Raw genomic sequence first — 27,953 nt, forward strand, 5'->3', positions numbered from 1 at the left:
AAAGGCAGCCTTTCTATTAGCGAAAAAAGTCTTGCAAAAAATGGTCTCACAGTTAAGTTCCTGGGTGATGAATGCACAATTTAAAATAATAAGCAAGCAATGCCTCGCAAAAGGAAAAAAACTGGATCATCACCACAGACCAGCAAGCCAATATAGTCCCCAATGACCTGCACAGCAAAATATATTCACTTATGGCACAGAGGGCAAGAAGCTATACAGGACATTATAAAAAGAGAGGCTTATCAGAAGAATTAACAATAGCGCCTTGCAAAGTGCTCATGGTATGCAAATGCTGTATTGAAGCAAAAGCCACACGTGCTCCTCTTCCACAGGCATCTCAAAGAAAAAACACCCACCCCTGCAGCTCATACACAATGACGTATGCGGTCTAAATGAAAACTCCCTGATCTGATGAAACACAAGAATGAAACAGAGAAACGTCAAGAATTTGTTGCCATGTCTAGCAACAAATTTCAAAGGAAGCCAGGAATAAGTCACCAACAATGGTGGAGAATACATAAGCAAAGAAGTAGATAAAAGTAGAAGAAATGCCAGCAACTCCAATCCATGTAAAAATATTATTGGCACACGCAGGAAATACAAAAAGCAGACGCGTTTCGACTAGACAGCCTTGATCACTGCACAAAAGGACACATGCTATATATAATATAGGGCTCTCCACCCACCCAATCAAACTGATTGAAAAAAGCAGACTGAAATAAAACATAATCAATGACTGATGCAGCAAAAAAAGATAGATAGATAAAAATTATAAACGCAGCAAAAATGAAATTGAAATATATATTAAGAAAGACAAAAAGAAGGCACAATTGTACAGGCACCACATATTGGTACTTCTATATAATTATTGATACATGTAGCTTCACAGCTATAATTCAACAAAGTTGATGATATTAGTTATATATTGTGTATTATACCAAAAACCATATACATGCCCTTATATTAAATTATATATTTATTTCAAAAAAAAGGTCTACATCATACCTATAGTTAATGCATGTAGGAATTCTGGTCTGACATGAACATGTTTGAAATGAGACATTGGATAAACCTTTGTCACTACTGTAAGAAGCACCGTGATAGTGCTCACTAATTCTTCTAACCCGTAACGGGCAAGTGGTTCTTCCTACATATTGCAGCTTACATGTCATGCATTCTATAAGATAAACAACATTTGTGGTACTGCACTTAATGTAGCTACGAATGTCAAACTTTTTACCTGTGGCACAGGATACTACACGCTTGTGTTCCTTGCTGTGACTAGTACAAAAACGACAGTTTACTCCACATATGTACAAGCAACCATGTCCTTTTACGAGCAGTGGATGATAAAAAGCCTCGGGCATAAGAGGTTACCCAAAGTTTGGGAGCGGCGGCTGGAAAACCTGCACCCCACAGACAGGACGGAGGCAAGACCAGGGTCAGCAAAAACTGGTAAATATTTGGAAACTACCATATTTGCCGGCGTACGAGATGACCGGCTTATAAGACAACCTCCGAATTTTCCAATGAAAACATAGGTTTTAGGCTATACTCGCCGTATAAGACTACCCTTCTTCACCCAGGGATGCAGTCTCATAGCTCCAATTCAAGTCCAATCTCTGAACGCAGCTCTGGAAGACTTATGCCTCGTTTCCACTGAGCGGATCAGTTCAGTTTGAATAGCCTAGAATGGTCCGGTCTATTCTGGTGAGTGTTTCCACTGCAAGTGGGACCACAAGGGGCCATACAGGGTTTAGAAAAAATGCCTCAGCATAGCACAGCAGAGGGTTTTCTGTCAGCCAATCAGTGGAATGTATCGTAGCTCCGCCCTAACCGAACCGTTCCATTTTCTATGGCCCCACATCTGAAGCAGGACCCTGAATGGAACGGTTCGGTTCAGTTGTATGGGCCACTTTCATAATGGAAACACCCAAAATAGCGTACCGTACCGAACCGAACCGATCCGCTCAGTGGAAACGAGGCATTAGCTTCTCTCTTGATGGCTCTGGTCCCGGCAGGCTGAGAGCTTAGACCCCATCTATAGGTCTGCACTCTCCTCTCTCCTGGCTCAGTATGCCCAGGCAAACGGTGACACTCCCTCCTCTAGGTGCAGCCATTTTTGGGAATTGAAGTGCACAGTCTACTAGCCTCCATCGGCAAGTACTGTGCGGAAAAGGGTGATACTCATTACAGTATACAGTGCTGAGCCAATCATGGCAAGGGATGTATTCTATTAATGAATACAAAGCCTCTTTGGATTGGCAGAGGCTGTACCATCATCAGCCCGCGCCTCTCTGACTCTCAAAGCCAATCCAAGCAGGCGGTATACTGTATGTAACCTGCTGGAATTGGCAGAGGTTGTTCCAATCAGATCAGGCTTTGTATTCATTAAAAGAATACATTGCTCGCTGCAATTGGCCAGAGCACTTTTTGCAATTCGGGACTGCGTCTCTTTAACCGACAATTGTGCGGTCGTGCGACGTTGCTCCCAAACAAAATTGACGTCCCTCCCACAAATAGAGCTTTCTTTTGGTGGTATTTAATCACCTCTGCGGTTTTTAATTTTTGCGCTATAAACAAAAAAAAAAATAGCGACAATTTTCAGTTTAGGCCGATACGTATTCTACATATTTTTGGGGGAAAAAAAATAAAAAATTTCGCGATAAGCGTTTGATTGGTTTGTGCAAAATGTATAGCATCTACAAAATGGGGGATAGCTTTATGGCATTTTTATTAATATATTTTTATTTTTTTTTATTAGTAATGGCGGTAATCAGAGATTTTTATCGTGACTGCGACATTATGGCGGACACATCGGACACTTTTGGCGCGATTTTGGGACCATTCACATTTATACAGTGATCAGTGCGATCAAAAATGCATTGATTACTGTGTAAACGTGACTGGCAGTGAAGGGGTTAACCACAAGGTGGCGCTGTAGGGGTTAAGTGTGTCCGTGTGTCCTAGGGAGTGATTCTAACTGTGGGGGGGGGTGACACGACACTGATCACCACTCCCGATTACAGGGAGCTGTAAACAGCGTCCTGTCACTAGGCCATACAGGGAAATGCTTGTTTACATTAGCATTTCCCCGTTCTTCCTCTCCGTGAGATGATCGCGGGTATCCCCGTGGACATCAAGTCCGCGATCACACTCTCAGAGGTCGCAGCGGTGTGCACGCAAACCGCTTCTTAAAAGCGGAGTTCCACCCAAAAGTGGAACTTCCGCTCATCTGATTCCTCCCCCCCTCCGGTGCCACAACTCGCACCTTTCAGGGGGGGGGGGGGGTGCAGATACCTGTATAAGACAGGTATTTGCACCCACTTCCGAGAATAGACTCCCGCGGGAGTCACGCCCCCTCCCGCACCCCCCGCTGTCTCCTGGGAAACACACAGGTCCCTGGAGATAGTGAGGACCAATTAGGACACGCAGCGCGACTCACGCATGCGCAGTAGGGAACCGGGAAGTGCAGCCGCAACGCTTCACTTCCTTATTCCCTCACAGAGAATGGCGGTGGCAGCAGCCGAGAGCTGAGCTATTGCTCGGCTTCGGCTGCCGACATCGCTGGACTCCTGGACAGGTAAGTGTCCGTTTATTAAAAGTCAGCAGCTGCAGTATTTGTAGCTGCTGGCTTTTAATATTTTTTTTCAGGTGGACTCCCTCTTTAGGGCAAGGTACGGTACAGGTACGTTAATCTGCCTGTACGTGCCCTTCTGCCGACGTATATCGGCGTGAGCTGGTCGGCAAGCTGTTAATAAGCCACTGTTGATAGCCTCTTTCCCCAAGTCTTGCTGAAATGATCTCACATTCTCTGAGAAAGGATAATTCATCAGAGCGATTACGTTTTGCCCACTTGTACAAGATCTTTAAGTTCAGTATTAACCTGAACTTTCCCGACGGCTTCTTAACTAGAAAAACATGTGAACGTCCTAGTCCTTCCTCTTCCCAGGGCACTGGGGTGATTACTTTCTGCAGAAGAAATTCCTGAAAGAGTGATGTCATCGCTAAAGATTTTTCCTGATCTTTGGGGAGCTGCGTCACATAAACTCGACATGGCGGATTTTCCGAGAACTCCAGTGTGTATCACTCCGAGATTATTTTGAGGACAAAACGCACTGGATGTTGCCTCCTCCCACTGTGGGAGAAAAGACTGCAGTCTTCCTCCCACAGTCCGGAGACCATCACTGAGTCTTTGTGGGTTGGCTGGGGGGGTGGGGGCGAAACACCCCAGTCCTCCCTCGACTCCTCTGGGACCACCAAGGTCTCTTCTGACCAGGTCTTCACCACAAAGCTCTTCTTGCTGAATTAATCAAAGCCGAAGGTCTTGCAGTCATCTTCACCGACTCCGCTGAGGCATCTGCCATGTAACCTACTGCCTTCTGTAGGACTGGCAGTCTCCAGCAGATCTTTACGTGAGGTCACTGCCTCAATATAGCCCCTTTAGCTGCTCTAACCAGTGCTCTAAATTCCTGGCTACTACCGTTGAAGCCATTGCTGGTTTGAGATAGACTATTGTACAATCCCAAGCCTTTCTTAACAAACAATCAGCCCTCTTGTCCATAGTGTCCTCAAAAGCTAAAATCGGTGTTCCACAATACCTGCGAGAAAGCTGCATCAAGCTTAGGTCTCTTATTCCAAACTTGTGCGTGATCTTCATTAAAAAGGAAAATGCCTTTTAGGAGACCTGGAAAAAAAAGGGGGCCCTCTCTGGGTCTTTCCACTCCCTTTTTATAGACTCTGTCAACACTTTTTGACCTCATCCATACCCTGCTACATTTTGTCATGCAAGGACAATTGGGTCTTATCCTCCTTTATGTTGAGGGTAATATGTATGGTCTTTAATAGGTCATCTACCTCTTCCAAGGACAACCAATAATGGAAGGAAGAAACCTCCTTTTCTTTGCCTTTCCCCTCGTCTGACCCTGAAGACATACTTCTCTCCTCCTCCGACTCATTAACCACTCTCTGAATAGCAGAGGACGTGTGAAGGCTGGATGGAGAACCATCCGTCGATTGTGCCACCGAACGTTTATCCAGATAGGAGCAGAAAAGTATCTTCCACCTCCTTCTGGAATGAAGTGAGCATCTCACTAGGTTGGGCAGAGGGCGCTTTAGTAGAAGTCTCCTCTCTGACAAAATCTGCTATGCAGGACCTGCACAAAGGTTTGCCCTAGGAATCCCTAAGGAAAGCCTTATGCCGCGTACACACGAGCGGACTTTACAGCAGACTTTGTCCAGCGGACTTTGACGGACTTTACGAATGAACGGACTTGCCTACACACAATCAACCAAAGTCCGACGGATTCGTACGCGATGACATACGACCGGACTAAAATAAGGAAGTTCATAGCCAGTAGCCAATAGCTGCCCTAGCGTCGTTTTTTGTCAGTCGGACTAGCATACAGACGAGTGGACTTTTCGATCGGACTCGAGTCCATCGGAAAGATTTGAAACGTTTCATTTCTAGGTCCGTCGAACTTTTGGGGAAAAAAAGTCCGCTGGAGCCCACACACGATCGAATTGTCTGACGGACTCCGGTCCGCCGGACCAAGTATGCTGTAAAGTCCAGTCGTGTGTATGCGGCATTACATGAGGCTAGGGCTGAAACAACTAATCGATTAATCGACAACCAATCGATTATGAAATTAATCGATTACTATTTTCATAATCGATTAATCGGCCAGTAACATAATGGGGTTAAAAATAATAAAACTTAGCCCTTTATAGTACAAAGAGCAAATCGCTACTGTAAATATTACAGTCACATTTCTACAGTAAAAAATGAACCCCTTACAGTAGCGATTATTTGCTTTTTTTGTACTATAAAGGGCTCATTTTAGTTTTTTTTTAACCCCATTATGTTACTAAACGTCTTAGACCTGTTTTACATCTTTGTGTTTTTTGGTGCTTTTTGCAGAAACACACTACAGTTCATTTAACATGGTTTTCTATGGGACATGTATGCTTTGGGACATGTATGCTTTTTTTCAGCTGCTGCATATTTGAAAAGGGTCAAGGACTTTTTTTTTTTTTTTTTTATTAACGCAAAACTGTGCTTTTTTGGTTCAATATACTTCAATGGAGAAGCTGCAGAAAAGCGTGTAATGCGTTTTTGCAGCAATTTGTATTTTTTAATCTGCCCAACAACAAATTGACCAAAAAACTGTATTTCTCTTCTAATAGTGTATATACAGTATATCTCTTCTGTCTGTTATTCTCAGAGTGGATTCAATATTTTGCTCCCTAACCATATAGTTGGTTGTTTAGATTTACCATAGAGATATTTAAGAATAAATAGCTTTTTTTTTTAAACTTTACATATTAACTAAATTATACACCACACTTTTTTTTTTTAAGGTTATTAACCGATTAAATCGAAACAATAATCGGCCAACTAATCGATTATGAAAATAATCGTTAGTTGCAGCCCTACATGAGACACATAGGTTTATTGGGGGGGGGGGGGACACGCTTTGTCTTTTCTTTAACCGATGTCTGAAGGAAAAAAAAAAAAAAAAAAAAAAAACACAAACACACACCAAGCAGAAACATACCATAAATAAACCTTGCAGATTGTTTTGTATCTTCTCCCCAGCAGACCCATAAACAACAGTCAGTGATACAAAATATACCCCATAACATCACTGCTGTAATTCCCACTTCCCCATAGACGTCACCTAAGGGGTGTGATGCAGGCTCTCTCTCCACCCCCTCCCCTACAGGAGAGGAAGAGAGGGAAAAAAAAACACACATAGCCCAGGTCTAACTAACTAAGGCCGCTGCCTCTCCTACCTAGGTCTGGCTGGTGCTTGTGGCTCCTGCCACCGCCACCGGTTCCTCTGGCTCCAGGGCTCGAGCAGACGTCCAGCAGCTATATGTTTGAATTTTCCCGGCCCTTTTGCCGCTGCAGGGACATTGCACCGCCGGGGCCGCCTCCCCCTCCTGCACTCCAGCGCCTGGAAGCCACTCGGGACCCGGAAAAGAGCGCAGGTTTGAAAACCAGAGAGACGCACTGCCTGGTGCAGTCCCCGCACCACGCCCCCCGGTCTATCGGCACAGGACCCTCCGCTGGCCTTGAAAAGAGGAAGGGCGGGGCGGGGTGTTGGGCTGGCTATTAGAACAAGCAAACACCATGTATGCTCTAACCTTTTTTCACCTGGAGAGAGCGCAGCACGCCCCTGGTCCCCTGCAGCGCTTCCACCATGGCTGGAGGAAACACTACAACTGAGGTCATGGTGGAAGTGTCCAGGCTTTAACCACTTGACGACCGCCTCACGCCGATTTACGTCGGCAAAGTGGCACGGACAGGCAAAATCACGTACATATACGTGATTTGCCTTCCGCGGGTGGGGGGTCCGATCGGACCCCCCCCCGGTGCCCGAGGCGGTCGTCTTTTGTCCAGCGGCGATCCGTGATGAGGGGGAGACCATCCGTTCGTGGCCCCCCCCTCGCGATCGCCGCCGGCCAATGAGAACACTCCTTTGCTGCTGTATGCTAAACAGCAGCAAAGGAAGTGATGTCATCTCCCCTCGGGTCGGTATTTTCCGTTCCGGCCCGAGGAGAGAAGACATCTATGTGAGTGCACAACACACACACACACACACACAGTAGAACATGCCAGGCACACAAAACACCCCGATCCCCCCCCCCCCGATCGCCCCCCGATCCCCCCCAATCACCCCCCCCCCCCCCGTCACAAACTGACACCAGCAGTTTTTTTTTTTTTTTTTTCTGATTACTGCATAGTGTCAGTTTGTGACAGTTACAGTGTTGGGACAGTGAGTATTACCCCCCTTTAGGTCTAGGGTACCCCCCTAACCCCCCCTAATAAAGTTTTAACCCCTTGATCACCCCCTGTCACCAGTGTCACTAAGCGATCATTTTTCTGATCGCTGTATTAGTGTCGCTGGTGACGCTAGTTAGTGAGGTAAATATTTAGGTTCGCCGTCAGCGTTTTATAGCGTCAGGGACCCCCATATACTACCTAATAAATGTTTTAACCCCTTGATTGCCCCCTAGTTAACCCTTTCACCACTGATCACCGTATAACCGTTACGGATGACGCTGGTTAGTTCGTTTATTTTTTATAGTGTCAGGGCACCCGCCGTTTATTACCGAATAAAGGTTTAGCCCCCTGATCGCCCGGCGGTGATATGCGTCGCCCCAGGCAGCGTCAGATTAGCGCCAGTACCGCTAACACCCACGCATGCAGCATACGCCTCCCTTAGTGGTATAGTATCTGATCGGATCAATATCTGATCCGATCAGATCTATACTAGCGTCCCCAGCAGTTTAGGGTTCCCAAAAACGCAGTGTTAGCGGGATCAGCCCAGATACCTGCTAGCACCTGCGTTTTGTGCCTCCGCCCAGCCCACCCAAGTGCAGTATCGATCGATCACTGTCACTTACAAAACACTAAACGCATAACTGCAGCGTTCGCAGAGTCAGGCCTGATCCCTGCGATCGCTAACAGTTTTTTTGGTAGCATTTTGGTGAACTGGCAAGCACCAGCCCCAGGCGTCAGGTTAGCGCCAGTACCGCTAACACCCACGCACGCAGCATACGCCTCCCTTAGTGGTATAGTATCTGAACGGATCAATAGCTGATCCGATCAGATCTATACTAGCGTCCCCAGCAGTTTAGGGTTCCCAAAAACGCAGTGTTAGCGGAATCAGCCCAGATACCTGCTAGCACCTGCGTTTTGCCCCTCCGCCCGGCCCAGCCCAGCCCACCCAAGTGCAGTATCGATCGATCACTGACACTTACAAAACACTAAACGCATAATTGCAGCGTTCGCAGAGTCAGGCCTGATCCCTGCGATCGCTAACAGTTTTTTTTGTAGCGTTTTGGTGAACTGGCAAGCACCAGCCCCAGGCAGCGTCAGATTAGCGCCAGTACCGCTAACACCCACGCACGCACCGTACACCTCCCTTAGTGGTATAGTATCTGATCGCATCAATATCTGATCCGATCAGATCTATACTAGCGTCACCAGCAGTTTAGGGTTCCCAAAAACGCAGTGTTAGCGGGATCAGCCCAGATACCTGCTAGCACCTGCGTTTTGCCCCTCCGCCCGGCCCGGCCCAGCCCACCCAAGTGCAGTATCGATCGATCACTGACACTTACAAAACACTAAACGCATAACTGCAGCGTTCGCAGAGTCAGGCCTGATCCCTGCGATCGCTAACGTTTTTTGGTAGCGTTTTGGTGAACTGGCAAGCGCCAGCGGCCTAGTACACCCCGGTCGTAGTCAAACCAGCACTGCAGTAACACGTGGTGACGTGGCGAGTCCCATAAGTGCAGTTGAAGCTGGTGAGGTGGCAAGCACAAGTAGTGTCCCGCTGCCACCAAAAAGACAAACACAGGCCCATCGTGCCCATAGTGCCCTTCCTGCTGCATTCGCCAATCCTAATTGGGAACACACCGCTTCTGCAGCGCCCGTACTTCCCCCATTCACATCCCCAACCAAATGCAGTCAGCTGCATGAGAGGCATTTTTATGTCCTCCCGAGTACCCCTACCCAACGAACCCCCAAAAAAGATGTTGTGTCTGCAGTAAGAGCGCGGATATAGGCGTGACACCCGCTATTATTGTCCCTCCTGTCCTGACAATCCTGGTCTTGCATTGGTGAATGTTTTGAACGCTACCATTCACTAGTTGAGTATTAGCGTAGGGTACAGCATTGCACAGACTAGACACACTTTCACAGGGTCTCCCAAGATGCCATCGCATTTTGAGAGACCCGAACCTGGAACCGGTTACCGTTATAAAAGTTAGTTACAAAAAAAGTGTAAAAAAAAAAAAAAAAATATGAAATAAAAAAAAATAGTTGTTGTTTTATTGTTCTCTCTCTCTCTATTCTCTCTCTCTATTGTTCTGCTCTTTTTTACTGTATTCTATTCTGCAATGTTTTATTGTTATTGTTATTGTTATTATGTTTTATCATGTTTGTTTTTCAGGTGTGTAATTATTTACACTTTACTGTGCTTTATTGTTAACCATTGTTAACCATTTTTTTGTCTTCAGGTACGCCATTCACGACTTTGAGTGGTTATACCAGAATGATGCCTGCAGGTTTAGGTATCATCTTGGTATCATTCTTTTCAGCCAGCGGTCGGCTTTCATGTAAAAGCAATCCTAGCGGCTAATTAGCCTCTAGACTGCTTTTACAAGCCGTGGGAGGGAATGCCCCCCCCCCCCACCGTCTTCCGTGTTTTTCTCTGGCTCTCCTGTCTCAACAGGGAACCTGAGAATGCAGCCGGTGATTCAGCCAGCTGACCATAGAGCTGATCAGAGACCAGAGTGGCTCCAAACATCTCTATGGCCTAAGAAACCGGAAGCTACGAGTATTTCATGACTTAGATTTCGCCGGATGTAAATAGCGCCATTGGGAAATTGGGGAAGCATTTTATCACACCGATCTTGGTGTGGTCAGATGCTTTGAGGGCAGAGGAGAGATCTAGGGTCTAATAGACCACAATTTTTTCAAAAAAGAGTACCTGTCACTACCTATTGCTATCATAGGGGATATTTACATTCCCCGAGATAACAATAAAAATGATTAAAAAAAAAAAAATATGAAAGGAACAGTTTAAAAGTAAGATTAAAAAAGCAAAAAAATAATAAAGAAAAAAAAAAAAAAAAAAAAAAAACACCCCTGTCGCCCCCTGCTCTCGCGCTAAGGCGAACGCAAGCGGCGGTCTGTCGTCAAACATAAACAGCAATTGCACCATGCATGTGAGGTATCACCGCGAAGGTCAGATCGAGTGCACTAATTTTTCCAGTAGACCTCCTCTGTAAATCTAAAGTGGTAACCTGTAAAGGCTTTTGAAGGCTTTTAAACATGTATTTATTTTGTTGCCACTGCACGTTTGTGCGCAATTTTAAAGCATGTCATGTTTGGTATCCATGTACTCGGCCTAAGATCATCTTTTTTATTTCATCAAACATTTGGGCAATATAGCGTGTTTTAGTGCATTAAAATTAAAAAAAGTGTGTTTTTTCCCCAAAAAATGCGTTTGAAAAATCGCTGCGCAATTACTGTGTGAAAAAAAAAAAATGAAACACCCACCATTTTAATCTGTAGGGCATTTGCTTTAAACAAATATATAATGTTTGGGGGTTCAAAGTAATTTTTTTGGAAAAAAAAAAAACTTTTTCATGTAAACAATAAGTGTCAGAAAGGGCTTTGTCTTCAAGTGGTTAGAAGAGTGGGTGATGTGTGACATAAGCTTCTAAATGTTGTGCATAAAATGCCAGGACAGTTCAAAACCCCCCCAAATGACCCCATTTTGGAAAGTAGACACCCCAAGCTATTTGCTGAGAGGCATGTCGAGTCCATGGAATATTTTATATTGCGACACAAGTTGCGGGAAAGAGACAAATTTTTTTTTTTTTTTTTTTTTTTTTGCACAAAGTTGTCACTAAATGATATATTGCTCAAACATGCCATAGAAATATGTGAAATTACACCCCAAAATACATTCTGCTGCTTCTCCTGAGTACGGGGATACCACATGTGTGAGACTTTTTGGGAGCCTAGCCGCGTACGGGACCCCGAAAACCAAGCACCGCCTTCAGGCTTTCTAAGGGCGTGAATTTTTCATTTCACTCTTCACTGCCTATCACAGTTTCGGAGGCCATGGAATGCCCAGGTGGCACAAAACCCCCCCAAATGACCCCATTTTGGAAAGTAGACACCCCAAGCTATTTGCTGAGAGGTATAGTGAGTATTTTGCAGACCTCACTTTTTGTCACAAAGTTTTGAAAATTGAAAAAAGAAAAAAAAAAAATGTTTTTTCTTGTCTTTCTTCATTTTCAAAAACAAATGAGAGCTGCAAAATACTCACCATGCCTTTCAGCAAATAGCTTGGGGTGTCTACTTTCCAAAATGGGGTCATTTGGGGGGGTTTTGTGCCACCTGGGCATTCCATGGCCTCCGAAACTGTGATAGGCAGTAAAGAGTGAAATCAAAAATTTTCACCCTTAGAAATCCTGAAGGCAGTGATTGGTTTTCGGGGTCCAGTACGCGGCTAGGCTCCCAAAAAGTCCCACACATGTGGTATCCCCATACTCAGGAGAAGCAGCTAAATGTATTTTGGGGTGCAATTCCACATATGCCCATGGCCTGTGTGAGCAATATATCATTTAGTGACAACTTTATGAAAAAAAAAAAAAAAAAAAAAAAAGTGTCACTTTCCCGCAACTTGTGTCAAAATATAAAATATTCCATGGACTCAATATGCCTCTCAGCAAATAGCTTGGGGTGTCTACTTTCCAAAATGGGGTCATTTTGGGGGGTTTTGTGCCACCTGGGCATTCCATGGCCTCCGAAACTGTGATAGGCAGTGAAGAGTGAAAGCAAAAATTTACACCCTTAGAAAGCCTGAAGGCGGTGCTTGGTTTTCGGGGCCCCGTACGCGGCTAGGCTCCCAAAAAGTCCCACACATGTGGTATCCCCATACTCAGGAGAAGCAGCTAAATGTATTTTGGGGTGCAATTCCACATAGGCCCATGGCCTGTGTGAGCAATATATCATTTAGTGACGACTTTTTGTAAATATTTTTTTTTTTTTTGTCATTTTTCAATCACTTGGGACAAAAAAAATAAATATTCAATGGGTTCAACATGCCTCTCAGCAATTTCCTTGGGGTGTCTACTTTCCAAAATGGGGTCATTTGGGGGGTTTTGTACTGCCCTGCCATTTTAGCACCTCAAGAAATGACATAGGCAGTCATAAACTAAAAGCTGTGTAAATTCCAGAAAATGTACCCTAGTTTGTAGACGCTATAACTTTTGCGCAAACCAATAAATATACGCTTATTGACATTTTTTTTACCAAAGACATGTGGCCGAATACATTTTGGCCTAAATGTATGACTAAAATTGAGTTTATTGGATTTTTTTTATAACAAAAAGTAGAAAATATCATTTTTTTTCAAAATTTTCGGTCTTTTTCCGTTTATAGCGCAAAAAATAAAAACCGCAGAGGTGATCAAATACCATCAAAAGAAAGCTCTATTTGTGGGAAGAAAAGGACGCAAATTTCGTTTGGGTACAGCATTGCATGACCGCGCAATTAGCAGTTAAAGCGACGCAGTGCCAAATTGGAAAAAGACCTCTGGTCCTTAGGCAGCATAATGGTCCGGGGCTCAAGTGGTTAAAGAAATGACTGCAGTGTTTCCTGGGAAGTGGGTGGAGCTGCGCTCTCTCCAGGTGCTGTCCTGAAAGACAAGGGGAGAAAAACCCAGGGCCAGTGCATTCTAGAGCAGCAGCGATACAACTGTAAAAAAAAGCCTTAAGTCGCATCCGGGGGTTTAAAGCTGTAGTAATTGGATTTGGGAGAGGAAAGTAGAAGAGGGCAGAGAAATGCTGCTAAAGGCTAACACGGCTAAACGCGCATTAACGCCAATGGAAAACGCTTCTAAAAAGCACCTTCTTTACGACAGTTTTTTTTTTTATATTTCAATTTTTTTTTTTTTTTTATTTCGTTATCAGAACATAAAATAACAAATAAAGACATTAAGAAAAGTATAACAGGATTCACACTATTACAGTTACATAGTATAGCGAATGGGTTTTTTTTAAACGCCCTGTGTGCATGAGTCCTTACTAAAAGAAGGGCAAACAGAGGATGGACAGCAGAGGGTCAGCACCTCCGAGTCACTATATGTCTTGTATTTTAGCAGTCCAGTGCGATGACCCACAATGAGAAGAGAGAAGAGATTTACACCAAGATGTTACCTAGTACAAAAACCTATTACATGTCCAATACACAAAAGAAATCCTAAAATCCTAAAGTTAGTCAAGTTTATATAATATAAAAAAAAAAAAAAAAAAAAAAAAAGGGAGCAGACCTGAACTCGAAAGAGTGACGATTTCCCACCTATTTACAAAACATCACATTTCCTACTTTGCTCTGCAATCATGGAGATATCCAGTCTAGGATATCAATTGAATAGGATAGGATGCAATTACTCAACTATTTACCAAGGAACACAATTACGGTAGATTATTAAGTCTATAGAAACAATGGTCAGTAACCATACAATTGATCCTGCAAGGTTGATGTCCACTTTCCTGGAGCCAACATGACAGCATACATGTGGTAGTATGCTGTCATGGATTGGCATCAGGAAAGCAAAATTTCTGTAAGTATTTGATACAATTTTCCATTTCAAAGCACTTAAAAAAAAAGGGGTAGTAAAGTCTCCAGGTTTTTCACCTTAAAGCGGTTGTATACCCTGCGTTCAAATTTTTACCTACAGGTAAGCCTATAATAAGACCTGCCTGTAGGTAAAATGAATATCTCCTAAACCTGTACGGTTTAGGAGATATTCACCCTGCATGTAGCCACTGACGTCAGCAGTGCATGCACTCTGAAGGTCCGGCAGATGCTGCCAGAAAAATCAAAGCTCCTTGCCAGAAAGAGGACTCCCGCGTGCATGCACGGGAGTGACGTCATCGCGCCTCCTGCGCTGTGAGTGGCGAACCCGGAACAAACGCAGAGGGAACGTGTCAGTTCCCTCAGCGTTGAGCGGGAGGTGATGCCGTCACTTCGCTCTAAGGTAAGCATTTTTGATGCATACTAGCTCACCATGCCTTTACCTTACAGATTTTTTTTTTTTTTTTCTTGTTTGCAGGTATACAACCGCTTTAATGCATTCTATGCATTGAGGTGAAAAACCTTCTGTGCTGCAGTTGCCCCCAGAGCCCCTTCCCTTTTCTTATTTGGGCCCGTCCGATCTAGCAATGTGTACGAGCCTAGCAACTCCGGTGGCTGTCGCTGTCCCCATTAGATAGATTGATAGCATCAGGAGCCATTGGCTCTCGCTGCTGTCAATCAAATCCTGTGACTCAGGGGCGGTGCCGAAACCTACTGTCTGTCAATGGACGCAGCATTGGGCGTGCCTGCACAGGTGCCCCCATGGAAAGCAGCTCTCCGTGAGTGTACCCAAGGAAGAGGATCAGGGCTGCTCTATGCAAAACCCTTGCACAGAGCAGGTAAGTATAATTTTTTTTTTTTTTTTTTTTTAAATAACAAAACACCACGCACACGATACTTTACAATCACTTTAAACATCCACCATACAGGATACATTTTAAAAGGTTTTTTTAAATATATGGTTACAGACTACTGAAGTGGGGAGGGGAGTAGGAAGTGTGTTTTAAGCAGATAGTTTTTAGTTGGACTAAATCCTATCTACAGATTTACAATTTAAAATCAGAGCTCCACCCAAAAGGGGAAGCTCCACCTGTCTGCCTCCTCCCCCCTCCTTTTTTAGGGTAGTGAAGAGGGGGGAGTCGGTAGTTGGTTTTGACAAGTTTGAAGTTCGACCCCCCCCTCCTCCCCTTCCCCCGCAGCCAGCCCATTCACAAAGCACAGTGCTCTTCACGTATGAGCAGTAGGGAACCGGCAGTGAAGCCACAAAGCCTCCCTGCTGGTTTCCCATAGTCAAGATGCCGGCGCCAGCACCCGATAGCTCATTGACAAATTGGCTCGGGTGAGGGCACCGCTGGATTCCTGGACAGGCAAGTGCCCTATTAAAAGTCAGCAGCCTGGATCTCCTCTTTAATAACCCCACTCATTCCCCATTTAGAAAGAATTGTACCTGAAAAAGACTGTCATCAGACCATTCATTTCAACAACATACGACTGCTATGTAAAAGGTTATGTAGGGAGGCTGGGCCAGCACAGACAGGAAATAGACAAGAAGAGTTGAGGGCTATAAGTGAGGAGGGGGGATGTAATAGAGAATTGACTTTTCCTGGAGTAGTCAAATTGTATAGCAAGTTCTAAGGCACATTGCAAGTAAATACATAATTTCAGCTCCTTTCACATCTAGGCGTTGTAATTTTACAGGCGTTTTTCTGGCATTTTTGCAGCGTTTTCAAGGTCAAGAGATCACTAATCTAAAAGCAGTAAAACACCTGTAATCTGCCAAAAAAGAAGCTCATGTACTTTTTTGAGCGACGGGCGTTTTGCTTTAGGTGATAGGACATTCAGATGTGAACCGGGGCCAATTAAACGAATGGGATTTGTCTTATTGGGTGTTTTTAGAGCTGAGGCTTAGAGCAGAAAACGCCAAAAAACACCTAGATATGAACGTAGCCTTAAGGGGGGGGGGGGGGAATGCTGCAAACATGGAAAATAAAAATTGATTTTTCTGTGCTTTTACCTGCAATTTCTTACATTGATAACAGGGTTTGGCTCAAGCCAAAAATGTTTAGTTGTTTTGGACTGAGAGGGGAATGGTCACCAGTGCGGAGATTCCCCCAAATTGTGTACTGGTGACAGAGGGACAGGGAGTTGCAGAATATCTTTAAGCTCTCTACTGAGACCGCATAAACCATACAGGGTATAGGGAGAAGAGACAGTATGGTTATATTGTGTCATTGGGGGAGATTTACTAAAACTGGACCGTGCAAAATCTGGTGCAGCTCTTCCTAGAAACCAATCAGCTTCCAGGTTTTGTTGTCAAAGCTTAATTGAACAAGCTGAAGTTAGAAGCTGATTGGCTACCATGCACAGCTGCACCAGATTCTGAGTGCTCCAGTTTTGGTAAATCCTCTCCATTGGGACCTAAACTCTACTCCATATTAGCCATGGTTTCCATACACTGCATTGATAGTCAAAAAGCCTGAAACAAGTGTATAGAGTTTGGAATATATAGCTCTATTACACTGGACTATATTTGTACTATAAACCATTGGCTATAGATGTGCATTTGGCGGTTTGCGTGTAAAGCAGTGACTTGAGCGACTGTGCCCACTGGCCTGGGATAAGTGAACGATTCTCTGATTTTTGGTATATGTGGTACAATAACATCCTACATCACATGCCTGACAAAGGGGTCCTGCATGGCTTCAAAACATTGCCCTCTGACGTGATCACTGTGAATAAACCTTTGGACGTTATATGAAGAGCCATGGTGTGCTGGCAAATATGTACATTGATCTGTGAAGTTTTACATCTCCAGCTGGCTGTTGCAGCAGCATCCAAAACTCCTTAGCCAGAAACGTGTGCAATGGGAATATCAATATCGGCATGTAATGGAATGAGACATATGAACACCGAGGTTTTATTGTGGAGGTCTACCAGATGTCTGTCCCCTCTGGAGAGACCTCCATAACTTCCTGTCCCTCCAGGTATGTTCATTTTTACATAGATACATTGGCCTAGCTTCGACCAATGTAAGTATGTATGTGCCATACCTGTGGAATCCCTCTAGAATAGTGGTCCCTAAACTGAAGCCCAGGGGCCAGAGGTGGCCCTTCACTTGCCTTTATCTGGCCATTGGGGCACTATTCCACTGCTGGGGATTTTTCATACTTCCACTGGCCACAGTCTGTCCTCCCTAAAGTCTGAAGGAAAATAAATTGGCCCTTTGCTTAGAACATTTCGAGAACTCTGCTCTAAAATATGGAAATCACTGTATCAGGCACCATCACTACAGTGATCATATCTCGTGTTTAGCGCAGGGCTTGACAAATCTGCTTAGAATCTAAAAGCCAGCTAAAAAAAAGTTAGGAGCCAGTGTTTTAAATCAGCTGCCCAGCGCCCAGAACTGCATGTCCGGGGGGTCAGGCAAAAAGAATTGCTCATGCCTGGTGCCAAGCAAAAAAAGCCAAAAATGTTAAACAAAACAAAAAAACTTTGTTATAAGATTTTGCAAATAATTTTCCTCCTGCAGTAATGGGCACTGATGAGGTGGTAATAATGGGCACTGATAGGCAACGCTAATTAGGTGGCACTGATGTGGCTGTGCTGCTAAGCACCGATTGGCTGCTCTGATGGGCACTGATGAGTTGGCTCTGGCACTCCCCATCCACTCAGCGGCAGTAAGGAAAGGGCGACCGATCAAGCCCGCAACCTCAACCCCAGCCCCAGCTGTCAAACTGGGAAGATGATGTTGGGGGTGCGCAGTGAGAGCAAGCCACGCTCATCACAGTACCGCCCTGCCAGAGGAGGACACCAAGTCACACAAAGGAGCGTGTATCCCACTCCAGCAGGCTGAAAAGCCGCAGCCTCAAATATCAGCCCACCTGCATGGGAGGAATCCAGACAGCTGCTGCGGTGTAGCCTAGGTGCTAGGACACAATTTCCAGGCACCATTGCGACCTGGCACCTGGGTTTTATCGAGCCCTGGTTTAGCGACTGCCCTGCTGCATTATTAACACAGGAGGATGCTCACTTAGCATGGGCACCATTCAGGGAACATGCTACACATTCTTAATGAATGCAAAGTGCTCTCCAATTGAAAAAGGTGGAGAAGATCTCCACCTTATCAAATCATAGAAGGCCTGGCATTCATTAGAGAAATGCAAAGCTTTCCCTGAATGATGCCCATGCTAAACAAGCATCCTCCTGTGTTCACAATGCAGCGGCTCCACACGAGATACGATCACTGAGGTAATGGTGCCTAATACAATGATTTCCACATTCTAGAAAAGGAATCTTCAAACTACAGTTCTCCGGTTGTTGCGGAACTACATGTTCCATGAGGCATTGTAAAACTCTGACATTCACAGACATGACTAGGCCTCATGGGAATTGCAGTCCCTGAACAACTGGAGGGCCATAGTTTGGAGACCTCTTTTCTAGAGGGACCCCACAGGTACGGCAGATAGATACTTACATTGGTCCAAACAAAGTAAAAAAATTACCATACCTGGAATTCAGCTTTAACGATTACTTGTGGGCCTGAAAGAATTACAATGGAGCTTGGTTTACCTTTCAAATAAAATGGTTTATATCCTTTATATATACACACTCCGTCTAATGGAAGACCTGAAAGCACATCTTATGGATCTGTATATATACAGACTGTCGGCTATCAGTGATAGATGACGTTTCTTCCAAGGGTCACTCTTGTTTGTACATGGGGTGTGCTTGAAGGATAGTCAGGACAATCATTTGGCGTCTAAAGTTCTACAGTTTGTAAAACTTTCCCTGGTGGGTATAATACCGATCACATGCTATATATAAAGGTCTGCTGTCTGTATTTTTATCAATGTTGTGAATATGATTCATTTATAAAAATCTTCTTTCGGCTTTTCAACTTGATTCCAGCACATTTTTATTTTACAAAAGTTAACTCTCAGCATTGTGCAGACAGTTTTAACCAGCTTCCAAATGAACAAACAGATGACTCCAAAGGTGCCACCAATAGCTTCTAGGAATACGTGGAATGGTCCAAGCATTTGTGGCTGATTGCCCCGACTCATTCAAGGCTGATTGAAAACGATTGAAATTGCCTGGAAGTTGCAGTGTGCGTACCATAAGGCTGGGTTCACACCGCAGCACCGAGCGGCTCACAGCAGAGGTCCAGTGCATCTCGGTTCACTGTTTCAGGTCTGATTTCAGCCTGAATTTTTGTCTGAATTTGGACCTGAAATGGACCAAAAGACACACAGCACTCCTGTGCAATTCGCTCCATAGAGAGCCGGTCACAATCTCCAGTTATGCAAATTGGATGCAGGGAAATCCACATCCAATTCGCAATGGTGTGAACCCAGCCTAAGGCGACGATTTTTTTTTTGCTAGAGCAGTCATCACTCGTGTTCCCAGGTTTGTGCTGGAAGCATGCTGCTCAGCTGATCGCTATGATAGCTTCTGATTGGCTATCACACTCATCAGTCACTGTGCAGCCCGTTTCTCTTCTTGAATGGAGGGATAGATAGGAGAAAAAGACCCCCCCCCCCCCCACAAAAAAAAAAACAAGTGTTAACCACTTGCTGACTAGCCACAGTACAGGTATATATACTGCGACAGGTCAGCCCTATTGTGCAAAACAACATACCTGTATTTCGTTTCATGCAATAGATACTGTGGGCACGCGCACAGAGAGCCAGAACAGGGATCTGTAAACAAGGCTGATCCCCGTTCTGACAGGGGACAACATGTCACTGTTCCTAGTGATCAAGAACAGAGATCTCTGTGTTGTCCCAGTGAGCCCATCTCCCACGCAGTTAGAACACACACAGGGAACACAGTTAAAGAGAACTGCAGTCTGCTCACATAATTTGTAATAAAAACATCTTTGCCATTCTGAAGCTTCCCTCCAACCACTTTGCATATTATTTTATATATACTGGGATTCTGTATTTGCCAAATATGCTGCAGAAATCTCCCTCCACTGAGTTTGGCTGCATCCATTTTAACTGTGGGCAGCTGAAGCTGCTGCCTGTTCACCTCCTGGATTTACACAGAGGAACTCCTCTAGCTCTGCAGTCATGCAGCTCACATTGGCCCTCTTATGACTCACCCCGCCCCCTTCCTGGCAAACTCTTACAAGAGTGAGCAAGAGCTGTGCATGATTTGATAAGCCTAGGCTTTTTACCAGACAGGAAACAGGAAGTGGGCTGTATAAGGTATTTACTGGCAGAAAAAAAAAAAAAAAAAAAAAAAAAAAGTTTTACTATCCAAAAAGTTAAAACAAGAGCAGAAGAAGATTTAATAGATGGAAAGTTAAAAGAAAAAAAAAAAAAAAAATCATAAAAAGACTGAAGTTCTGCTTTAACCCCTTAATCGCCCCCTAGTGTTAACCCCTTCTCTGCCAGTGTCATTTATACATTGATCAGTGCATCTTATATCTTATTAGCACTGACGACTGTAATAATGTCATTGGTCCCCCCCAAAAAAAAGTGTCACTTGAGGTCAGATTTGTCCACCACAATGTCGCAGTTCCACAAAAAGAAAAAAAAAAAAAAACTTGCAGATTACCGCCATTAACAGTAAAAACATTAACAACAAAAATTATATTAAAGTCCCTAAATATATCCCCTATATTTAGGGACTTTTATATAATTTTTTTTTTTATTGTTTTACTGTTATTTTGTAGATGATATAACTTTTACGCAAACCAATCAGTATACACTTATTGCGATTTTTTTTTTTTATCAAAAGTATTTAGAAGAATACATATTGGTCTAAACTGATGAACTGATGAATACATTTTTTTTTTGTTTATAGCGTAAAAAATAAAAGCCGGAGGTGATCAAATACCACCAAAAGAAAGCTCTATTTGTGGGGGAACAAAAAAAAAAAAAAAGTACAGTAAAGTTAAAGCGATGCAGTGCCGTATCGCAAAAAATGGCCTGGTCATTAAGGGGGTAAATCCTCCCGGGGCTGAAGTGGCGACTGTAAAAAAAACTTTTTTTTTTATTTTTTATTAAAAATAACAAACATGTCATACTTTCCTGTTCTGTTACAGTGGATTTGCCCACAGCAGCCCGGATCCTCCTCCTCCTGGCCCCTGCCTCCTGTTGAGTGCCCCCACAGCAAGTAGCCTGCTATGGGGGCACCCGAGCCAAGCTGCAGCTCCGTGTGTCCATTCAGACACAGAGCTGTGGTTCGGCCCAGTCCCAGCTCTCTCATGATTGGCTGTCTGACTTTGATTGACAGCAGCGGGAGCCAATGGTGGAGGAAGAGTCTCGGATGGCTGAGACACTCATGGACATCGCTGGACAAAGATGGGGCTCAGATAAGTATTAGGGGGGCTGATGCACACAGAAGGCCTCCAATCAGCTGTCACACATTATATGCCAAGAATCCACTCCTACTGCTGAATGAGGAAGTGAAAATTCTAACACGATGGTATGTGTGAGGGTTTACATCCACAAAGATAAAAAAAAAAACCTCCTGACTTTATAACCCTTTTAAAATGTGTTAAGAAAAAAAAAAAAATTAAAAAATTAAAATACAGATAAAATAGCAAGATCAGCGTTTGATGTAGGTTAGCGTTAGGATCAAGGTCAATGTAAGGATCAGTGCAAAATTAACAGAAAAAGAAAAAAAAAAAAAAAAAAAAAAGCATTTTTAAATGTAGGATCAGGGTCAGTGGGCTCCATTCACAAAGTGGTATTCTACCGCATCTGAATATGCCGTAAAAAAGAGCTACTAAAATACCACATGCGCCATTTTATTAAAGCGATGCAGTATTTTAGTAGTGAAAGCTTGCGGTAATTTTTCTCTGGCACTAGCCAGCATCCTTAACCTCCCTTGCGGTAATCCTGAATGTGAATTTTCATTACCAAAAGCGGTAACCCCGAGCCACACTCAGGATTTCTTCGCAGTATACTGGGAAAGTTACTTACCTTGTCCCCAGGATCCTGCAATGTCCTCCCACTGTGTGTGTGCGGGCTGTGTACTCCGCTCGATTCATCACTGTGCCGGGCTCCGTTCCCTGCGAGCATTGCGACACACGGGAGACGGAGCCCGGCTGAGCCATGACCACCGTGGTCAAAGTGCATCCCCCGGTCATATGCTGCCCTGCTCTCCTCTCTCCCCTCCACTCCCTCCTTGCTGCCTGTGAGCTCATGTCTCCGTCTTCACCCCCCCCCCCCCGCTATTAGCAAAATTAAAAAAAAATTAGTAAGTGCTTACTGCCAGCCGCTTATTTATATCCTGCCATAGCACATTGCATTCATTTTTCATAAAAATGAGTGTTGTAAATAACGATTCAGCGCTATCTTCAGGCCGGTCAGGTGACTTTGTGTCGGATTCCAGGGTTACTGCAGGAGAGGCTGAGTGGCCATGTGATCTCCCCGGCTGACGTCAGAGGGAGACCACGGCCCCTCCTGCAGTATCCATCAGAGCTTTACAGCGGCCGTGAGTCATGTGATCAGCCTAAAGACAGCTCAAAATAGGTATTTACAGCGCTCGTTTTTACAAAATACTAATGCAGTGTGCTCTGCCATGCTCTAATAGAGGGTCTGGCAGAGTTTGTCTTATATGGGTTAACAAACTCTGTAAAGTGAGTTATTCCTAAGAATTACAGGCCTACAATATAAAACGCCAAATTTCCGTCACGCCCAATGAGTCCTCAACTGTGAGTGGGGTTCCCTGCTGACAGCTGAACGTAAACAGAAGAATTGCCGGCAATTAAAAAACAAAAAACAGCGTGGGGTCCCCCCCAATCGATACCAAGGCCTTCGGATCTGGGATGGATATTAAGGGAAACCTCACACCGAAATGTAAAAACAAAAATGGCGCAGGATACCCCCCAAAATCCAAACAGGGCCCTTATCCGAGCATGCAGCCTGGGCAGGGGGGTTTACGAGCAAACCATAGCAGGCCACATGCCCTCTACATGGAGGGGGTTGCTTTCTCCCCATGTTGATGAGAACAGGGGCCTCTTCCCACAACCCCGGCCTAGTGGTTGTGGGAGTATGCTGGTATCGGAATCTGGCTTCCCATGTGAATGAATATGAGGTACAGAATGCTCGGGTCGATAATGTCATAAGGGGGCAGGGTCACCTGGTGACACAATTGGGTGGCCCACGCCTAAGCTTATTTAGAGGCAGGAATCAGCGCCGCTGTCATTCGGCGGGAGCCTTCGGTTTGCGGAAAATGTGTCCAGACACGTAAATACAGCATACAATCTGCTTCAGTGAATCGAGCCCAGTGTGTTTTAGGTAGAATAAAAAAGGCAAACAACATACACATATCTGGTATCACTACGATCGTCAGAAGTAGGAGAATATTTTTTTCAGCTGTTTTTTGGTGGTAGGTTAAGGTACTAGCAAGAAATATACAGCTATTACTACTTTGGACCAGTTTTCCTGTGATAGTTATGAAAAAATAAATAAAAAATCCAGGTGATATCTATTACTATTGATCACCAAATTAAAGCCCAAATGAAAAAAAAAAAAAAAAAGGGGGGGGGGGGGTATAATCCACCTGGATACACTAACTAGCTGTGATAATATATACAGTTTTACCAACATATGTCAAAGTTGAAAAACTGTGCTTCACATTAGGACTTGTTTTACGTTCCAATATGAAGGGGTTAAATAAACCAAATGCAGAAGGCTAGCATGAATGCTGTACTTGCACGATGCTGGTTTCTCTATTCACCTGAATGCAAGAATGAAAAAAAATCACCAAAGCTAAAAAAAAAAAAATTAAAAAAAAAACCCTACATACACCAAACCCTTCTCCTATGCACTATACTCAGACAAGCCTGGTAATGCGCTGTAAACAGGTTGCAGCTTGCGGTGCGTATCATAAAGAGAGATCAGACGGAATACTGGGACGCTCTGAGTGTCATTGACACCCTGTGCTGTATACACCCTTGCTGAACAAACTCATCCCCAACAGTCACAAAGTCCCTAGACATCTACACAAAAGATCTAAGTTCATCACGAGACACGACAACACCATCCTAAAATTCCATCAACTTTACAATATACAGCATGAGCACACTATACAACATACAGGACAGGAAGGATTTCACAATGATCATTACAAAGTGCAACACACACACACACACACACACACACCTCTTCCTGATGGTTTTCAGCTGTAGGTATTGGAGTTCACCCTACTAGAACTCTATGAAAATTAGGCTACATTCACAAAGGTGGCCTGAGGTTCATAGTTTGCTGCGTTCTGAGGCAACAAAGCGCCACTTCCAGACGCAAACTGGCCAATGCTGATCTTGGATGGACACTAGCTGCTTCCACGGTCGGTCAGAGACTCTATTCGCATGCAACCGCTCAGATGAGGGGTATACATGAACAGTGGTGGAGCACCGTCACTCCAGTTGATCTGTTGATCAGCTGGCGTGATGGCAACAGGGTGCATGCGCAGATCGTTAGAGGCAGTATCCGACAATCTGCTAAGTGCCAAGGGAGAATGTAATTGTCAGATTCTGCCTCGCTATTGCGGGGCGGGTTGTGGGTGTGTGGAAGAGCGGTTATTGTATGTATTTAAACCCTTAGACACAGCCAAAACCCGCCGCGCAACATATCAGCTGGAGTGACGTTGCATACTGCGAATGCGCAGACTCATCGAAGGCATATTTTGACGGAAGGTATTTCTCGACAGAACATCAGGCCTTGCTGGCGGATAAGCCACATAAAAATGTGCCCTTAAAGAGGTTGCTGAGCAACTCCATAAGGTTAATTTGCTAAAGGCACATGGGCTGTACATTCCATCATTCAATCATGTGCAAGCAAAAATTTTTTTTTTTTTTCCTTGCAAGGTGATATTGCACCACATTCACTAAGCTAATGGAAGATTCCCTTGCAAAGTGAACAGCCTATTTGCCTTTAGTAAATCAACCTCATTGAGTTGCATGGTGTTACTGGTAATAGCCAGCAGTTTTTCAACGCTGATTGCTGAACAACCAGAGGGTCAGATGCTGTTGTGAATGTGTTATATGGCTAATGGCTATTAAAGAAGTATGGAAATAAAAAAAAATTATATATACTCCTTTTTTATGTTGCCGATGTCTCACATCCGCTCTTAGACCAAGAACTGAACAATCGCATGACCCCCGATTGCTCAGTTTTCTGTCTCCTTGTCAGTCACCGCTCTCCACTTCACTCCTCCAGCATTCACTGAAGTGTTGGGCTGGGGAGGAGGCGGGGCCAATTACAATATGGTCAGGATCCTTCCAGAGCCTGGAGCTGCTCTGCAATGTCAGCTGACAGATTTAGCCTGTTGTTGCCTGATTCTGGGTCACAGGATAGCAAAAGTAAGTGCACCCCTGTGACCCAAAATAAGCTTTGCCCATGGTTTTACTTCCTCTTTGTTTCCCTGCAAAGGTAAAGCATAATGGGCTACTATGCATCACATAGTAGCCCATTATGTGTCACTTATCTGACACAGGAGCCTGCGATGTCACCGCTGTCCCCTCTTCCACGAAGCGTCCATCTTATTTCCTGGTATAGTGGCTCCGGCGCTGTGATTGGCCGGAGCCGCGATGAAGTCACTCCCGCGCATGCGCACAGGAGCCACTGCTAACGGCATGATCGCCGTTAGAAATGGCGCGCTCAGTGCACCTGCGCACCGTTGTCTACGGTGCCTGTCTGTTGCAAATATCTCCTAAACCGTGTATTTCTTGCACCTACAGGTAAGCCTTAATCTAGGCTTACCTGTAGGTAAAATTGGTCTGTGAGGGTTTACTACCACTTTAAGGTAAAAAAACCTTCTGACTTTACAATTTGCACTATTCGTGTGAAAAAAAAAATTACAAAAATTTAATTTGGGTACAGTGTAGCCTGACCGTGCAATTGTGATTCAAAGTGCGACAGAGTTGAAAGCTGAAAATTGGCCTGGGCAGGAAGGGATTGAAAGTGCCCAGTAGGGAAGTGGTTAAATTTAAAACACACATATTATATATATTTATTAATTTTTTTTTTTCTTCACCACAAAAATTGTTAAATCTTTTTAGGTGTGTCGGGAAAATTTTGATGATCTTTTTGGTGCGCCGCAAGACAAAAAAAAAAAAAAGTTTGAGAAACACTGTCCTATATTATCCAACCAGACAGACCCTTGTACCACCTAGGAGTTGGTAGATCTAGAAGGCTCCATTCACACCTGATCACATGCAGAATCGCAATGATCTTAAATCGCTGCGGGACGTGTTTGTGATGCCGTTACTTCTTAATGGTACCCCAATCGTGCCGAAAATCACGCTGCAGTCGCAATATCACACCTCTGGTGCTACACTTCTGCACTTTAGGATCCATTCACACCTGATTGCGGGCGGAATCACCGCGATTCTGCCCCGCAAAATGCGGGATCATAGCGTGCAACGCTGTCGCCCAAAAGAATCTCAGGCTCCATTTGCACCTGAGTCTAGCGATTTACTGGCGTCTTCCCAGCACATTTTTTTTTTGTTAGCTTTTTACAAGCATTTTAGAAGTGTATTACAAGCATTTTACAGCTTCAGGTATTTTGTTTAGTCAATAGAAAGCTCTCGGGGGGGCTCTTGGGGCCAAAAACGCATATATTCTGCCAAAAAGAAACTAGTGTATTTTTTTTTTTAGGGACAAGTGTTTTGCTTCAGACGACAGAATGCTCAGATGTGAACAGGGGCCATTGGAATGAAAGGGATTTGAATTGTTGAATGTTTTAGAGCTACAAGCAGAAAATCGCTCAGGCGTGAACGGGGCTTCATGTTCCTTTTTGAGCAATTGCAGAACGATTTACTGCTCTGCAAAAATCACAGGTGTGTTTGGAGTGTCATCAAGTAAATCGCATCGCAAACAATTTGGAATCACAGCGATTCCACCAGCGATAAGGTGTGAATGGAGCCTAAGAGATTGTACAATCAGATTGTATGGTGTGTGAGTGGTGAGCTTATAACAGATCTGTTCATGCAAGTTTCTTTTTTGTTGAATATTTAGATCAGATGTACCCCCCCCCCCCCAATGATTGTACGATCAGACCACCCACAATGATCTCAGCAAGGGAATCACATGTTAGAGATGAAATTGAGGAATTAGGATACAATTAGAACATCCGGAAAAGTTCGTTTCCTGTCCTTAGATCAGACTGATAGGGATCGGACATTCCCCCAGCGATCAGACTCCCTCCCCGGTCCCCTCCTCACCAGTTTGGTGGCCCGGTAGGGCCCCGGTCCGATCATGCGATGCTCCATGCTGACCCCCGGCCTGGCTCCGGCTTGTGTGTCGGGTCTCCTGGAGACGGGCACAGTTTGAATCTCGTACCTGTTGGACGCTGAATGCCTATTGGCCCTAGTGGCCCACGTGATGTGTGCGGACAGGAGGGGCGGAGCCGATGTCAGTGATGGGCTTTCCCCTGGGACGAGCTGTCTGTGAAGGGGGCGGGATTCCTATGTCAAGCCGATACACGGGGAGAAGGGCGTGGCTACCAGGGGCGGGGCGGGGCTCTACCATCCCTCCCTACAATGCAGGACTACCTGAGAGTATTATTGTTACAAGTCACACCGAGCTCATAACCATACAGGGAGATTTATCACAAGACTGGAGCAGCTGTGCAGGGCAACCAATAAGCTTCCAGTTTTTAAAGTTTTACTGTACAAGCTGAAGCTAGCAGCTGATTGGTTGTTGTGCACATCTGCTCCAGTTTTAATCTATTCTCCTCATAGGGCGCCTGTAGACATTATAGAACAAGTCTTATGTACTGTACATCCCATCTGCATGCATAAAGTGGAGATGGTTCACGTTATATG

At 44.5% G+C, this 27,953-nt stretch overlaps 1 protein-coding gene across 1 annotated transcript in view; it reads right to left on the reverse strand.

Moving 5' to 3' along the window:
* Nucleotides 1–27,490, reverse strand: part of DEPDC1B (DEP domain containing 1B) — a gene marked incomplete in the record, with an annotated part of 131,721 nt that extends 104,231 nt beyond the window's left edge. The window contains 1 exon segment of the mRNA XM_073623140.1: nt 27,351–27,490. Coding sequence (XP_073479241.1) covers nt 27,351–27,398 — 48 coding nt within the window.
* Between the last annotated feature and the right edge of the window lie 463 nt (nt 27,491–27,953).

This window comes from Aquarana catesbeiana, linkage group LG01 (assembly GCF_042186555.1).
Source record: "Aquarana catesbeiana isolate 2022-GZ linkage group LG01, ASM4218655v1, whole genome shotgun sequence".
Classification (NCBI taxonomy): domain Eukaryota; kingdom Metazoa; phylum Chordata; class Amphibia; order Anura; family Ranidae; genus Aquarana; species Aquarana catesbeiana.